The sequence below is a fragment of the Panthera uncia genome, assembly GCF_023721935.1.
Source record: "Panthera uncia isolate 11264 chromosome E2 unlocalized genomic scaffold, Puncia_PCG_1.0 HiC_scaffold_19, whole genome shotgun sequence".
Taxonomy (NCBI): Eukaryota; Metazoa; Chordata; class Mammalia; order Carnivora; family Felidae; genus Panthera; species Panthera uncia.
In genome coordinates, this window is record NW_026057588.1 from 2,379,199 (window position 1) to 2,397,169 (window position 17,971).

Sequence of the window (17,971 nt, forward strand, 5' to 3'; positions counted from 1 at the left end):
CCGTCCCCATGGACTTGGGGGTGCACCAGCTTCCTGGCACGTGGCTGTTCACCAAGTTCCCCAAACTTTGTGTGGCACGATTGATCATTAAGTCAATCTCTAGCCCCTCTCCACGTCTGGAGGATGGGGTAGAAAGTTCCAAACTTCTACACATGGCTTGGTCTTTTTGGTGACCACGCCCCATCCTGAAGCTACTCAGGAGTTGCATCACTGAAATGAAAGACACTCCTATCACCAAGGAAATTCCACAGGATTTAGGGGTTCTGTATCAGGAACCAGGGTCAAAGACCAAATATGAGAACAAAAGGTGCTTCTAGTGCTGTCATCACTTAAGAAATTACAAGGATGGGGCACCTGGGTGACTCGGTCGGTTAAGTATCCAACTTGGGCTCAGGTCACGATCTCATGGTTCATGAGTTCGAACCCCTCATTGGCCTCTCTGCTGTCAGTGTAGACCCTGCTTCAGACCCTCTGCCCCCCTCTCTCTTCCCCTCCCCCCTTCTCATGTGCACGCTCTCTCTCAAAAATAAATGGAAACATTTTAAAAATTAAAGACAAAAAATAAATAACAAGGGTTTTAGGAGCTCTGTGCCAGGAACTGGGGGGCAGAGACAAACATATATATTTTCAATATTCTTTTTTTTAAACATAGGTTCTTCTTTTTTTAATGTTTATTTATTTTGAGAGAGAGAGAGAGAGAACATGTACGCCCGAGTGGGAGAGGGGCAGAGAGGGAAGGGAAAAGAGAGAGAATCCCGAGCAGGCCCCACGCTGTCAGCACAGAACCTGACAGTGGGCTTGATTTTACAAACTGTGAGACCATGAGCTGAAATCAAGAGTTGGCCACGTAACCCAGGCACCCCCCCAGCACATACATTTTGTATTATTTCATAACCCGCCTCACAGAGGTCTTCCCGAACAAAAGCTTTCCCTTGCACCAAGAGGTATGTGCAAGAATATTGACAATAGCAAACCCATGGAGACAGCCCGGGAAAGAGGATGGGTGAATGGGGTTCCCACACAGCGGACCACTATCTGTGGCCGCGTAGCTTTCTGTGCTATAGATGCACCGAGAGAAATGTCACAGTTTACCCCACAGAGTACCCCCTTCCATGATTCAAGCCCTTTCTACATGTACCTTCTGGTTTCTCAGTGCGATGGAGCCCCAATACCTGGTCGAAACCGGCTCACGAGTGTATTCCAAATAACCAGTAAATGTGCTTTTGCCTCAGCTGTGCCCGGAATCTTTTCTTCTCCCCAAACTGCCCTTTCAAACTAGTTCCGCAAACAGACTCCCCATCCCCCCCCATACCTTCCATCTCTGGAAGAAAGGAATGCAAAGTAGTTGACTTTTTTGGTAATGATTCGTCAATAAAAGAGCATTCGGCAACTTTCCATCACCAATCATATCAGGTCAGCTTAGCTGTTAATGTTCCCAGTGAATTAAAGGAATCTATCATTTGAACATAAAGTTTCCCTTTCAAAGCTTCAGTTCGATTTCTGAGTTTCTACCTCTGCTCTCCACCTTTTTAGGTACGTGCGGCCCACTGAAGGTGAAGGGTGTGGATAGAGGACAGGGGAGCAGAAGGAAAGCCTCACATGACCTCTGGGAACTGCCATTTGTGTCATAGGCCTGGATGTTCCTGGATTTTAAGGAATAAACACCAACATTTCACCTTTATTAATTAATTCAACAGATTACTTATTGGTCATTTGAAATGTGGCAGCCATTTTTCTAGGTACCAGAAATACTTCAGTGAACAAACAAATTCCCTGACCTCCTTAAAGTTATATTTTAATGCAGTAAGACAGGAAATGGAGAATACGATCAGGAAATTAGGAATTACCTTCCAAACAGAGAAGTACGATGGAAATATACACACTTGCATATACATTTGTGTACATTACATTGGGGCTGCAGCTGAGGAAGCTTCTGGTGTGGAAGGAGCACTTTTGAAGGCCATTTTCTGGTGAGTCCTCAGGTGGCGGTGGTAGGTGGATGACTGGCGGTAGCTTCTCCGGCAAAGGGAACACGCGTAGGGCTTCTCTCCCGTGTGGATTCTCTCATGAGCCTGGAGGTTGGTTTTGTGGCTGAAGGACTTTTCACACGTGCTGCACGTGAAAGGCTTCTCTCTTGCGTGAGTCATCTGGTGCACGCGTAGGTCTGATGCTTGGAAGAAGCCTTTGTTACACTCAGCACAAATAAATGTCCTCTCATTATTGTGTCTTCTCTGATGGGCTTTTAGCTGAGAGAAATACCTAAAGATCTTGGGACACTTTTCACATCTATATGGTTTGGGGGCTTCATGGGATCTTTCTTGGAGTCCCTCACATGTGGAGATTCCCTCATTCTGGTGGGTAGGAACAGGCTCAGGGGTGACCTTGACTGGCTGAGAGAGAAACCCTGGTCCCAGTTCCATAAGGATATCTTGATAAGGGGGTCCTTTCGGGCACCCCTCCTGGGACCCGGAGATAGCTAGACCTGTTCTTCCAGAGCTGACTGGATTCTTCAAAGAAACACTGTCGTCTTCAGGCCTAGGACAGCCCTCTTCCTGGATAATGAGCAGGGAAGGGATTTCATTGCCTTGACTAGTAATACCGTCATTTACTTGGTCAATGTTGCCACCATTTTCTTTATCTTCGTCTCCTGTGAGGGCAAAAACGTGACTCAGTGAAGTTGTAGCCAGGAGGAAGTCCACATAGAACATCCCTCCGGTACCTTGGCCTGCCCCACTCACCTCGTCCCATTGCCAGGGAAGTATCCTGGGGAGTACAGGACCGTGTCCCCATGTTCTCTCCTGATGGGGTTCCTGCTGACAACTGTTTGGCGAGATGAACAATGACTTCTCTTAAGGGCATATTCTCAGAAAAGAGGGCTTCCTGTCCCTGCATGTGGACGTGGACCTATAAACAAAGCCTGATTACTGTGGGGAAATAGATCGCATGGAAGACCTGCACTCATCAAGTTTCCCAGGATCCCTCTACTGTGTGCTGCCACACCCACTGCTCTGCTCTTATCTCTGCCGGCCTTAAATTTCGTGGTAATTTCTTGCTACTGTGCCTTTCCCAATGAGACAAGCCTAATACTAAGGCTTTCTGAGGGGAGAGCAAGCTTGTGTTAAGGTACTTTTCCCCATCTTGAGGTTTCTGCTCTATCGTCAACTTGTTAGTGAGCCTTCCTACCATCTCACTGGCTCTAATCAATTTAGATAGTGGCTCTTATATGTCCTCCTGACTAGATGCCTATAAAACATCTGCTTTCACTTTTGCTTTCTTAGCAATGGTAAAGCGTCTCTTTGGTGAGAACTAGTAAGTGGGTCTACAATGACTCTCCTGCCTCTACTTCCAGGCAACTCCAACAGGTTGTACTTAATCCTTACACACCTCTGCCCCTCACCCCAGGAGTCAAAACCCTTTACTCACTAATCCAGGTGGTTTCATGCCATCGTCAGTTAGATTTTCCATGAATTTGTCCATGTTTCTGCCACTTGTATTCCATTTCTCTTTCAACACGGACCTGTCACTGCAGTGGCCATTGATCATAAACTGTTCCAGGACCAAACGAGAAATAATTTCATCCTTGCTGTGTTTTTCTGGCTGCAGCCATGAGTGAAATAAGTTGTAGAGATTTTGCAGCTCCTCCCTTGCGCATGAGTTATTACTGTTTTGAAATAAACTGAGCTGAGTGCTGGGGAACTCATAGATCTCTTCCCCCTGAATGGCTGGTCCTTGGCTGGGCTTATGCTCTAGGTTTTCTGACCCAGGGACATTCCTAGATGGTTCTCCCTGACATGAAATTCTGAGATCTAAAGCCATTCTTAACAAGAATTCTCAGAGAGATTCAACTTTGGATATTCAATTCGTACTGACTTGTTTATCTGAAGATCTGTTTCACCAACTGGTAGATACTCGAAGAGTGCCAGCTAGAAATAGAAGAGGTATATAATTAATTTCAGCACCGCCATAATTAAAAAAAATTCAGTTTCAGAGGAGTTTATGGATGAATTTTACTAGACATTTAAGAGAGAAAGAAGTCTAATCCTACACAGACTCTCCCAGAGCATAAAAAAGTGAGAACACTCCCCTTTTAGTTAATAAGTTCAGCAGCTCCCTGATAACAAAATTTTACAAGTGCATTAAAGAAAACTACACTACAGATCAGGATATCTCACAGAAAACAAAGTTTGTAAATCAAATTCAGTGACATATAAAGAGAATAATAGATCACAAAACAAGTGGGGTTAACTTTCTAAACGAAAAGTTGGGTTAAACTAAAAAAATATTGATGTAACTTACCACATGAAGAGAATTTAGGAAAATACAATATAATCATCTTCTTGGGTACATTAAAAGTGCCTCATAAAAGTCAGTGCTCATTACCAAAAAAGACATTTAGTAAGCTAGGAAGGAAGAGAACATCCCTGATATCATAAAGTTCTACAAAACACAGCAAAAATTATCCTTAAAAGTTTTTTCCTTGAAATTGAGAGGTGGAGGGCCACTTTCAACTCTATGCAACATTGGAATACTCTTTTACCGGTAAAAAAGGCAAGAAAATGTATCAAATATCATTATTTATACATTTCCTGATTTTGTTTCCAACAAAGGATCAAATATTCTACAAATCTTAGACAATTTTTGCAAAACGAATTTTTGCAAAATGTCTGATACAAGACCAATTTACCAAAATCGATTGGATTGTATAATAACACAAGCAGCTTAAAACAAAAAAAAACCTCAATGATATATATTACCATTAAACATGAAATATCTAAGAAAAACTCCAGTGAAAATGTACAAGTCCTCTACAGAAATACACAATATCAATAAATATCATAGGCATAAAGGACAACTATGTTCACGGATGGCAAGACCCAATTCCAATTGGGAAACATCAATGATCCCCAAGTTTCTCTGTGAACTCAATGCTATACCATTGGAAATCCAGCAAGTGGCTTGTGTTTGTGTGTATGTGTGAGAAAATTGACAGCTGATTCTAAAATTAGACATAAACAGGCTAAAAATAGCCCAGACAATTCTGAAGAAGAATAATATTTCAGGATCTACATAACCACAAAACAAAACTGATTATGAGATTATATTCATTAAGACCATGATCATGGCACAAAGATAGATAAGGAAACAGAACAGCATGTTATCCTGATATGATCGACATCTATACTGTCACTTGCTTTCTATACAACACGACACTGAAATGCATGTGCAGAGAGGAAAGCCTTTTTTTTCTTCAATAAACGGTGTTAGGTCAACTGAATATTCAGAAAGGGGAAAATTAATCCTGACCCCCGTCCTACCCCATTTACAAAAATTAGTTCTAGATGAGTTTTTTAAATCTCTGAAATGTAAAATAAAGCTTCTAGAAGACCACCTGGAAGAATATATTTAAGAACCTGTAGTAAAAAAATATTTTTAATACAATACAGTAAGAACTCAGCAGGAAAGCTTGGGATTCTCTCTCTTCCTCTCCCTCTGCCCCTCCCACCTCACACACATGCTCTCTCTCAAAAACAAATAAACTTAAAAAAAAAAAAACTACAATAACACTCTAAGAAATATCTGCCAGAATGAGAAAAATCATTCTGTCAGCATGGACAGGAATGCCTAGAAGTCTCAGTCTCTACTGGTGAGTACTCACTGTGGACATGTTTTGACTGGTATCTACAAAATGTGCATTTATGTATTCTCCATGATATAGCTCACCAGTATTACTCCAGGGCATATATTCAACAGCAAAATCTACTCGTGTGCATCAAAGACATAAATGAGAGTGTTTATGTCATCATAATTCACAATATTCCCATGTTGTAAACAATCTAAGTGTCCAACATTAAAGAGGATAGATTATCATTAAATCACAGAGTTATATTTGATAGCGATGTAAATGAATACAACAGAATAACCACAACCATAATGTTGAATGAAATAATGCAGAAACGAAAAAATTCATTTTGTTTATTCCCATTTATGTTATTTCAAAAGCATACAAGGGGTGCCTAGCTGGTTCAGTCAGTAGAGTATGAAGCCCTTGATCTCAGGGTCATGAGTTCAAGCCCCACATTGAGTGTAGAGTTTACTTTAAAAAACAAAACAAAACAAAACAAAACAATTGGTGCCCTGGGTGGCTCAGTGGGTTAAGCTGCCAATTTCGGCTCAGGTCACGATCTCACAGTTTGTGGGTTCAAGCACCGCATCAGGCTGTGTGCCGACAGCTCAGAGCCTGGAGCCTGCTTTGGATTCTGTGTCTCCCTCTCTCACTGCTCCTCTCCTGGTTGCACTCTGCCTCTCTCTCACTCTCTCAAAAATAAATAAACATTAAAAAAAAAAAAAAAGCCCACAAAGGGCGCCTGGTTGGCTCAGTAGGTTTAAGCATCCAGCTTGGGCTCAGGTCATGATCTCACGGTTTGTGAGTTCAAACCCGGTGTCTGGCTCTGCACTTGGAGTCCGGACCCTGCTTGGGATTCTTTCTCTTTCTCCTTCTTTGTCTGCATCTTCCCTGCTCACTCACTCTCTCTCTCTCTCTCTCTAAAATAAATAAATAAACTAAAAACAACAACAAAAAAAGCATAATACTATCAATATTATTTAAGATGTCGGTTACTTTGGGGAACCACAGTAGCTACTGGGATAGGTACACACATGGAGGGCTGCATAGGAGGACCCCACCCCAGAACTAAACAGAATTGTGAGATGTTCTACTCGCAGTTTCAGCTGGCAGTATTCCACCTCTTGGTCTGTTTTTGTTTTTGTTTTTTTTTAAGTAGGCTCCAAACCCTACTTGGGGCTTGAACTCATGACCCTGAAATTAGGGTCACACATTCTACCGACTGAACCAGGCAGGCGCCCCTCCACCTCTTGATCTTGGAGGTCGTTTATGCAGGAGAGTTTCTCTGTAAAAATCCCCCAAGCTATCTACTTCCACTTTTTCATTTTTCTGTATATGCATTACACTTCAATAAAAATGTTCAATTTTAGGGGCACCTGGACGGCTCAGTCAGTTAAGCATCCGACCTGATTTCAGCTCAGGTCATGATCTCACGGTTTGTGGGATCGATCCCTCCTCGGGCTCTACACTGACAGCACAGAGCCTGCTTGGGATTCTCCCTCTCCCTCTCTCTCTGCTCCTCCTCTGCCTGTTCTCTGTCTCTCTCAGAATAAATAACAAAATATTAGAAAAAGTTGAGAATAAAGCGAATGAAATAGAAGAGATAGGAATCCATACAAATGGTCTCATCCTGTGTTGGAAACTCCTCTTACATCAGACACAGACATTTGCACAACCCACTCACCCACCCTCTCCACCTCCTTCCCTCCAGGTATCCCCTCTGTGTCAGTCCAAAGATACATTCCTTAGGAAACTTTCTCTTACTGGTTTTTTTCCCTATCAATGATTCCCCTTCCTTATGAAAAACATTCCTTCCTTCGCTGCTTTTCTCAGAGCTACAATTTTATGTTGATCTATTTCTGATTCCTGTTCTCTTCCACCCAAGGGTAGGATCCAGCAGAGATGAAATTGAGTTTGCATTTCTCCATATGGATTTCTGGCTACAAATCACATTATCTGGGTAACTGTAGCCACACCATTGGGATGCTGAATGAATGAAAGATTTAATTCTACGTCCATGTTGTTGCTCTATTTTTGTGTCCTCCCATTTTATGGATGGTTAAAATTTCAAAGACTTGTATTTTTATAGTTTTTAAAAAGTTTACTTATTTATTTTGAGAGAGGCAGAGACAGTGCAGGTGAGGGAGGGGCAGAGAGAGGGGCAGGGAGAGAGAATCCCAAGCAGGCTCTGTGCTGCCAGCTCAGAGCTCAATCTCACAAAACCTTGAGATCATCACCGGAAAGGAAGTCGGACGCTTAACCGACCAGGCAACCAGTCCGACCAGTCGGACGCTTAGCCACCAGGCGACCCCCCCGCCCCCACCAAATTTGTATTTTTTTAAAACAGCAAATTTCACACCACAAATTCAGAAAATGAGTGGTAGGGTTGGTATGTGGGCACACAAAGACCTGATTAATTTCTGTTCGTTGATGCCATTTTGTGCTTTTGTGTCAAGCTCTAATCAGACTAGCCACCCTGATCCTGTCAGTTAATGAGGCCAGGAGGATTCTGGGGAAAACCCCATAGAACGGTGAATACATTCTTGTCTTTTCTTAATCCGTTTATCACAAAGCTTCTAGTCAACTTTTATTAAATGCCCATATGCTCAAGTCACACTCCACCTGACTCCTTCTATGCCTACCTGTTGCATTCAAGAAAAGTACCAAGTCCTTCCTGGTCTCAGGAGGCCTTGCCTGGGCCATCTCACCCTCCGGCCCCACCTTAGGTGTGGTGGCTGGTTCTCTGTACCCAGGTACACTGGCCTCCCTCCCTCTTTTTTTTGCCTGTAGAATCCATGCCCCCTTCTTCTTCTGGGCCTCCCCACAAGTTTCATTTCCGGATTATCCCAGGAGCACACGGACCACACGCTCACACTTGTAGACATGCACTCAATCCTGCACAGACACAGCTGTGGAACACTACTATGGCTAAGACTTTGGAGTTAAAACCCCGACTGCCATGTTAAAAGTTCTCATCATAAGAGAAAAAAAATGACACTATGGAAGGGGATGGATGTTAACAAGACTTATTGTGGTGATCATTTTGCAGTGTATGCAAATATCGAATCATATGTTGTACACCTGAAACTAACATAATGTTATACATCAATTATATCTCAAAACAAAACAAACTCCAGCCTTCCAGGGGTCTTTTTTTTTTTTTCTTAATGTTTTCTTTGTTTTTGAGAGAGAGAGAGAGAGAGACAGAGCATGAGCAGTGGGGAGGGGCAGACAGAGAGGGAAACACAGAATCTGGAGCAGGCTCCAGGCTCTGAGCTGTCAGCACAGAGGGGCTTCAATTCACAAACCAGGAGATCATGACCTGAGCTGAAGTCAGATGCTTAACTGACTGAGCCACCCAGGTGCTTATCCTGCCAGGGTTCTTAATCTGGAATCGGGCATTTACAAGCTGTGTGACCCCAGACATATTAGCCATCAGGTTCTTGTCTGTGTCATGAGGACTCTGATCTCTGATAATACCCAGCACCCAGACTTGCCATGGGAGCTAAAAGAGTTAATACATAATAGAGCATTTGCTGGCATATGATAAGCACTCAGTAAAAGTCTGCTAAATACCTAGTGCCCACCCTTTACTTTTTTTTTAAGTAGGTGCCACGCCCAGTGCGGAGCCCAACTCAGGGCTCAGACTCGTGACCCTGAGATCAAGACCTGAGCGGAGATCAAGAGGTGGCCACTTAACTGACTGAGCCACCCAGGCACCCTATGACACCCATCCTTTAAATTTCAGCTCCAACCTATTCATCCCAATCTGCCATGAGCCAACACGTTCACAAGACGTAATAAAAGTAAATTACCAAGAAACATAAAATTAACAAGATAACAGAGCCACACAAAAAGACTTTCCCACGAGGGGCACCTGGGTGGCTCCCCATCAGTTAAGCATCCAACTCTCGATTTTGGTGCAGGTCATGATCTCAAGATTTGTGGGTTCGAGCCCCTCAGCAGGCTCTGCACTGACAGCATGGAGCCTACTTGGGATTCTCTCTCTCCCAGTCTCTCTCTCTCTCTCTCTCTCTCTCTCTCTCTCTCTGCCCTTCCCCCCCTCATGCTTGAGCTTTTCCTCTCTCTCTCTCAAAAATAAATAAACTTAGGGGCGCCTGGGTGGCGCAGTCGGTTAAGCGTCCGACTTCAGCCAGGTCACGATCTCGCGGTCCGTGAGTTCGAGCCCCGCGTCAGGCTCTGGGCTGATGGCTCGGAGCCTGGAGCCTGTTTCCGATTCTGTGTCTCCCTCTCTCTCTGCCCCTCCCCCGTTCATGCTCTGTCTCTCTCTGTCCCAAAAATAAATAAAAAAGGTTGAAAAAAAAAATTGAAAAAAAAAAATAAATAAACTTAAAAAAAAAAAAAAAGACTTTCCCAGGAGAAGTCTCCTGCAATCCACCCAGGTTTTTTTTTTTATTGTTTATTTTTGAGAGCGAGAGAGACAGAGCACGAGTGGGGGAGGGGCAGAGAGAGAGATACAGACAGACAGACAGACAGACAGAATCCGAAGCAGCTCCAGACTCTGAGCTGTCAGCACAGAGCCGGACAAGGGGCTCGAACTCAGTCAACCACAAGATCATGACCTGAGCCGAAGTCACATGCCCAACCGACTGAGCCACCCAGGCGCCCCAATCCACCCAGGTTTTTACACAGAACTGTTGAAACAATAGACCATCCCTCACACTTGAGGGACCCCCATAACTTTGCACCTAGGAATGTTCCCCCCACCCCCTGAGCTATGCCTACGTACACATACGTGCACACACACACAAAATCAGAAAATTTCCTTCTGTTCTGAAAACTCACCTCAGGAAGACTGAACTTCAAACCGGGCGAGCCTGGGCTAAACACCAAGCTGCGGTGTGACTCACACTCTGCACAGGGCTCATCTGACGGGCCTTCCGGAGGCTCCTCCCTCTTATAGGGTCTGGGGTCAGGGATGCATTTACAGATGTGATTGGATAAAATCTGCCTGCCGATGGAATCCCGCCCCAGCTCCAGCTCTCTGATACGTTATTAGGTTACGCCCCTGGGGCTGGGACAACCAGCCACAATCAAATCCTAGTATTTCTGCAGTGAAATGTAACAACACACACTGAGTGGGGGATGCAAAGATTAACGTTAGTCTCACATGAATTCCCGCCAAGTTTTGTCTTAAGCGAGTCTCACACAAAGTTGCTGATGCTAATTGTCTAGATTTGTGGATTGCAAGTGTGGCAGAGAACAAGGTTAATGTTCTCTCTTCCTGTGTCAATCCCAGGCAGTGAGTTGGAGGGTGCCCCAGGACCCCAGAGGAGAGGTTCCTAGTTCAGCAAAAAGACCTCAGGGACTGAAACAAACATTATTTTAGCGGGAAGGGAGCTGGGTTCTTATTTTATGTTGAGAAAGCACAGCATGGCTGAGACTCACCGTCAGGGAGGGCGGAGTTAACAATAGTGACAGGCCCCTGGTTTGAAATGTGGCTGGGAAGGCCACCGTGTACCCACTGGGGGGCAGGGGGAGGGGAGAGTGGCAGCAATAGATTTTGGGAAACTGGGCTCTTCTGTGTCCCAACTCTTTGTAGAGGAAGCGACCACCCCGTACAAGATGAGAGAGACTCGGGGAAGCAGATGGAATGGATTTTTGACGGAAGGTACCTGTCAGGCAGTCCAAACATCGTCCGTCTGTCCTCCACTTTCAAGTCATTTCCGGAGTCAAACCACTTCGACTGCTGCACATCCCCCATCACACCTCACTGGTGGGGATTGGCTCCTGTCTGGCTTCCTCTCCACCTGCCAGTTTTCTCTCCTCAAAGCAGCCGTTCCGGGGACCCTCTATAACCACCTGACCACGTCCCCCCTCTGCTGAAGCTCCTCGATGGCTTCCAGAATCAATCTGCCAGGGTGCAGACCGCCCTTGGTGAAGGTAAAAGACCTCCCTACGCCCCAACATGTCACAGACCCACCGTTTCACAAAATGCAAGAAAAATGAATTAACAGAGATGCGAAACCAACACGAAAACAAAGGCACACGAAATACAGGGGCTTTTACGTCATCAGATTCAACAGACAGAAAACGTGTGTCACCTCGCCCTGAGTTTATACACTTACTCTCTGCGTAGACAGGAGCCCAAGACAGGAGCCAGTGTGGAGGACGGCGGCACCCTCAGACCGCATTCTGAGGGTCACGGACACAGTGTGACTGGCGTCCTGACAGTGGCCTGGAGACCCTGTCGCTCTGGCTCCAGTGGCCTGTCTGCCCCTTTGCTTGCTCTGCCGAAGCCTCACAGGCCCCCACAGTTCCAGGACCTGGTGGCCTCACTCCCACGGTGGGTCTTTCATTGTCCCCTCCCTCTGCCCCTTGGGGGAGGGACCCACAGCTCTCTGCTCTTCTCTCCTAGGCTGCGCTGGACACGTTTCCTCGCGTCTCGGGACCCCTCCCACCAGGAGGTCTTTGGTCACCCTCTGCTTCAGTTTTCTCCATAGCAACGATCTCCAGCAGACAAACTATACTCTTCCCACTTGTCTTCTTATCTGTCACTCTGGAATTGAACCAACTCACAGACAGAATTTTTTTTTTTTCCTGCACTGCATCCTGAGTGGTTTATGTACAGCTGGACACTTGTAAGTTCTCATTAATTATGCATCTGTTTGAAATGAATATTCCAGGTGAGAGAGGGTGTGAGCTAAACTGACCCGGCAGCCACAGGGAGGACAGAGTCAAATGAACCACAGAAGGGTTTATAGAGCAGAAACGTCAAGACAGCCTCAGGGGCCAGGAGAGGTAGGGACCTTGCAAGGGCTGCTGCCTTCCCCCCAAATTGAGGTAGAGAAATGAGAAGTTAGGGGCGCCTGGGTGGCGCAGTCGGTTAAGCATCCGACTTCAGCCAGGTCACGATCTCGCGGTCCGTGAGTTCGAGCCCCGCGTCAGGCTCTGGGCTGACGGCTCGGAGCCTGGAGCCTGTTTCCGATTCTGTGTCTCCCTCTCTCTCTGCCCCTCCCCCGTTCATGCTCTGTCTCTCTCTGTCTCAAAAATAAATAAAAAAACGTTGAAAAAAAAATAAAAAAAAAAAAAGAGAAATGAGAAGTTAGAGGGAAGCACAGAGAACAGCAACTTTCAGAGTTCTGTTCCACAACATGGGGAGATCAAGCACAGAGATGCAGGAATGACGAGTTAAAGAAAAGTGTTTTTGGGGTGCCTGGGTTAATGAAATCAACAATATATATGAAATAAAGTGTCTTTAGGGGCGCCTGGGGGGCTCAGTCAGTTAAGCATCTGACTTCAGCTCAGATCATGATCTCACGGTTCATGGGTTCAAGCCCCACATTGGGCTCTGCGCTGACAGCATGGAGCCTGCTTGGGATTCTCTCTCTCCCTCTCTCTCTCTGCCCCTCCCCTGCTCTCTCTCTCTCAAAAATAAACATTAAAAAAAAAAAGAAACAAAAGTGGTTTCCTTTCCCACCTTCATGGCCTCGGGATAGCCATTACCTTCCTTCCTGTACCAGCTTCCCTCTGTGGTGTTGGAATAGGCACTGATACCAGGCAAGAGGATGTAAGGAGCCGTCAGTCAGGCTGGCCAGCTGTCCCTGCACTGTTGTCCATCCTCTCTCATTCCCCTAACCTTTGGGATGACAGTTTGGATGACGCCTCCACCCTGGCCGGGTTGAGATGCAAACTCCTGGTTGCCTAGTGTAGCGGGAGCTGGGCTCCCTTCCCTGCCCCCCTCCCCTTGTTTCGTACTCCCTGCATCAGCACACGGACCTTGGCCTTTCCTCCAGACACACGTGAGACAGGGCAATGCACACATCCTGGGAAAAGTAATTAGATATGGAAAAATCACAAAAATCACAAAGATCGTAGTCAATGACATATGACATCTAGAAAACAGTGATGGAAGAGAAGTACAAAGAAATTCAAATAAGAAGGTAAAATAATCAAGGAGATGAGGAAAGACAAAGGCCACAGGAAGAAGATATGCTAACAAAAATTGGGAAAATATCAGTCATGGAAAATGTTTATAAAGATAGGAGTGGGTAGAATAAATAGGAGAATGAGATATTGAAAGAATTAGTGAGTCAGATGACAGACTGAAGATGACATCTGAAAGACAAAAGATCCAAGAATGCAGTAGGAAGCATAAAAGAGCTGAGGTCGTGACCCGCCTGTAGGCAAGGATATTCTTCTGCTTCATGTTTCTGAAACTGTGACTAACACATAATGCCACTAAACATCATTATCGAATACATAAAGAAAATGAACGTAGAGTATCAAGATCTAGATACAAGTACAGTATGCTTGGTTTCCGAGCATAATTCGTTCTGGAAACACGCTTGTAATCCAAAGCACCCAAATGTCAAAGCGAATTTCAAGAACCATCAGTGCAGTTGTGATCATGTAATGTTCAGTGTCATGGACTACTCGTATTGCAAGACATCACTTGTTTATCAAGTTAGAATTTCTTAGACGTGTTGGCTCATCTTGTGGAACATTTGCAGGACAAGTTACTTGCAATCCAAGGTTTTCCTGTAGTCCCCAAAGAGGGGAAATCTATGTGATGACCCAGCAGGAGATGCATGGGTGGCAGCTTCAGCGGCCTCAGTCAGGCATGGACATGAGATCCTGAAATTACTGGACTCTAAGGCATGTGACAGGAGGTGGCAGGTAAAGTTCAGGGATGAGGCAGGAAGATACACACAGGGGTAAGTCAAGGGACAAGAAGAAGGATGCACAGGTGACCATTGTTGGGGGAACCAACAATGTGACCGAAGGGCAGATGTATGGAGGCTGGTAGGAACTTCAAAGAAAGGCCAGAATTTCCTTACCAGGAAATGGTGAAGCTCATTTAAAGTGAAGCAGACGGGGCAGGGTCTGGGACAGGACAGGTGGGAGAAGGAGATTGATTCTTCAGTCAATTTGGCTCTTTATCCTCTTATCTCCTTCCAGTTCACATGTGAAGAGGGGTAAGGTGGGCAAGTAGCTAAGTGCTTGACTCGGGACAGACCAAGACTCTAAATCATCTAAGCTGTGCCCATTACCAACCGGCTGACCTTGGTCATGTCCACTGTCCCCAGGCTTCAGGATTCATGTCTGTAAAAGTGGAAAAATGGGCACTAAACTGTACAGGACAGAAAGGGAAGCAGACACTAAATAACAGATGATATTATGGAGCCCAGTAAAGATCCCATCCAGGTGCAAAGATGAGGAAAAATTCTTGGCAAAGAGAAAAGCATGTACATGACCCTGAGGCTAGTGAGAGCTTGGCTTGGTGGTGGAATCAGGGGAAGGCCAGTAGGGCCAGTAAAGGAAGAGAGTGATGGATGGAGGGATGAGGGGAAAGGGGCAGATAAACATGGTTTTGTAGGCTATGACTAGAAATTTGGATTTTATTCTGACTATTCTGGGAAGTTGTGGGAGGGATTCAGCAAGACAAACACATGATTTTTTTAAATGTTTTATTTTGAAATAATTATAGATTCATGAGAAGTTGCAAATACAGTGCAGACTACCTTTTGCTTAGTTTCCCCCTGGTAACATCTGACATGATCTTTATGTCAAACCCAGGAACTGGACATTGGTTCAATCTTCAGACCTTTTTCAGAGTTATCATTTTACATGTATGTGTGTGTGTGTGTGTGTGTGTGTGTGTGTGTGTGTGTGTTTCTGTGTGATTTTATCACATGGGTAGATTCGTGTAACTACAACCACAATCAAGACCCAGAACATTTTTTTTTTGGAAGAAGGTCAAAAGGTGATGTTTAGCCCCCAAATGGTGATGGGGCAGGTCAAATTAAGAGAAGTCTGAGGTGGAGCAAATATGCCTACAGAAGTGAGGCATATTTGGAAAAATGGTCCTTGGGGCTACAATCTTGGTCTTAGCATTTGACCTGAGAACCAAGAATTTCTATGCTGTCAGGAAGCATTTTGGTCGGGACATTATAGTGATCATCCTGACTAGTTGGGAGTTGTTTCTTTTCTTTTCTTTCTTTTTTTTTTACATTTATTTATTTATTTATTTTTGAGAGAGAGGGAGAGAGCAAGCAAGCACAAGTGGGAGGGAGGGAGGCAGGGAGGGAGGGAGAGAGAGAGAGAGAGAGAGAGAGAGAGAGAGAGAGAGAGAGAATCCCAAGCAGGATCCATGCTGTCAGTGTAGAGCCTGACACAGAGCATGACTTGAGCCAAAGATCAAGTTGGACATTTAACCAACTGAGCCACCCAGGCGTCCTTGGAGTTAGTTTTTAAAGGGAAGGCCAGAACAATCGAGGTTTAGATTTGGAAATGTGTCCAGCCAAATAGGTCAATAGGTTGTGGATAGTGCTATGGCCAAAGTTTCTTTAAGATCATCTGAATAGGCTTCAACATGGCCAGGCAGTTGAGAGGGAAACTTATGACATGTCCTGCTATACAGAATTTTGCCAGTGTGATGGGAACAAAATTAGGGTGCTAACTAGTGGTTGGCTATGGCAGTGGTGTTTAAAAGGCCATTTAACTATGGGTGTCAGTGTGCCAAAATATAGCTAGATGGCTGTTGCATTGCCAGATGGAGTCTGCTCATGGCCTGCAGTGTTCCAGGGACATGCTATTATGTATCCCAAGTAGGTATAGCCAAACTATGAGAAGCCAGAAGGCCGGGCAATAGCATTTGTTCTGTGCGAGCGCTATAACTAAAGGCATTGAGAGCAGCACACGGACCACGTTGGCTTAGTGTGGACTGGGTGACTGTGTGGTTGGAGGGAACCTGCATTCCTTAGTGGGATTTCTTGTCAGGTAAGTCCAGTTTTAGTCTTTCTCGGCCACTCTGCTATTCACACTGTTGTGGGTGTAAGTCCTGGAGCCACGATCTCTCTACTTTGAGTGAGATTATCACAGGCATTAGAAATTAAGTATCCTTTATAGCCAGGAATATTTGGCAAAGCTTGTGGCGTAGGCTAAGCAAATCAACATTTATCAAGGTACCAAATAACTCTGACAGATAGCCAGAGGGGCATTTGATGGTGAGATGATCATTTGTCACAATAAAAACTTGAGCCTTGACCTGGCCTCCATCCCAATCAGGGCTGGGGCAAGACCGACAAGGACGGATGAAAGAAGAGGAACAAGGAATGCCCAAAGGCATTCCTAGGTTTCACTAGGTTTGGCTTGAGACTGATCCAAACTGACAAAATTGGGAGTTGCCTTGTAACTATGTCAGGAAGAGAGTGGCTCTTAGGCACACTAGATGAATCCAGGACTTCCACTGAGGTGGCATGACCCTGAACTTTATGGGGGAGGGCAACAGTCCATCTACTTCTGTAAGTGCAACAATGATTATTTGCATGTCCTGTGTGTCTAGTATGCTCCCTCACAGGAGCAGGTCCTCAGTGTAGTGCTATAAATGGGTGCCTGGGGACAGCCGAGTCCAACTAGAGTTCTGCCAGTATTGGTGATGTGTGATGGTTGAACTTCTAAGATATCCCATGGGCAACTGAGTAAAGGTGTATTGTGCTCCTTTGAAAGTGATTAACTGTTGAATTCACCTTTCTGGGTGGATGTGATTGAAAGGTTGTTGAAATAGACACTGAATAGGATATATAGAACGGCAAAACATTTGCCAGTGGACAACTGAATGGCTTCATTCATTTCAATTACATGAGTATAGGGGCTTTAATGGATGGGACCAAGGTAGCAGTAACCTACCATGAGCTGCCATTCCTCTGATCATTCTTTTTTTTTTTTACAGTAGGCTTCATGCCCAATGCTGAGTCCGACGCAGGGCTTGAACTCATGACACTGAGATCAAGACCTGAGTGGAGATCAAATCAGATGTTTAACTGACTAAGCCACCCAGATGCCCTACCTTTGAGGATTCTTTTATAATTTATAATTTATTACTTTTTAACATTTATTCATTTTTGAGAGACAGAGAGAGACAGAGTGTGAGTGGGGGAGGGTCAGAGAGAGAGGGAGACACAGAATCTGAAACAGGCTCCAGGCTCTGAGCTGTCAGCACAGAGCCTGACATGGGGCTCGAAGCCACGAACTGTGAGATCATGACCTCAGCCGAAGTCAGACATTTAACCAACTGAGCCACCCAGGCACCCCTGAACTACATTTAATTTGGTTTTTTTTTTTTTTTTTTGGTGTGAATTATATCTGAATTTATTTTTATTAATTAAAACAAAGTTAATGTTTAGTTTGAGAGAGAGAGCAGGAGAGGGGCAGAGAGAGAGAGACAGAGAGAGAATCTGAAGCAGGCTCCAGGCTGTCAGCACAGAGCCTGATGCGGGGCCCAAACCCACATACTGCCAGATCATGACCAACCTGAAGTTAGACGCCTAACTGACTGAGCCACCCAGGAGCCCCTTTTTAACGTTTATTTTTGAAGAGAGAGAG

At 45.0% G+C, this 17,971-nt stretch overlaps 1 protein-coding gene across 1 annotated transcript in view; it reads right to left on the bottom strand.

Moving 5' to 3' along the window:
• Positions 1 to 1,736: 1,736 nt before the first annotated feature.
• The window catches only part of LOC125915855 (zinc finger and SCAN domain-containing protein 4-like), a 29,651-nt gene continuing 13,416 nt past the window's right edge, over positions 1,737 to 17,971 (bottom strand). The window contains exons 2-4 of the mRNA XM_049621900.1: positions 3,424 to 3,923; positions 2,739 to 2,904; positions 1,737 to 2,647 (exon numbers count right to left, since the gene is read on the bottom strand). Of these exons, the coding sequence (XP_049477857.1) occupies positions 1,905 to 2,647; positions 2,739 to 2,904; positions 3,424 to 3,816 (1,302 nt within the window). The 5' untranslated portion in view covers positions 3,817 to 3,923 and the 3' untranslated portion in view covers positions 1,737 to 1,904. The remainder of the gene's footprint in view (positions 2,648 to 2,738; positions 2,905 to 3,423; positions 3,924 to 17,971) is intronic.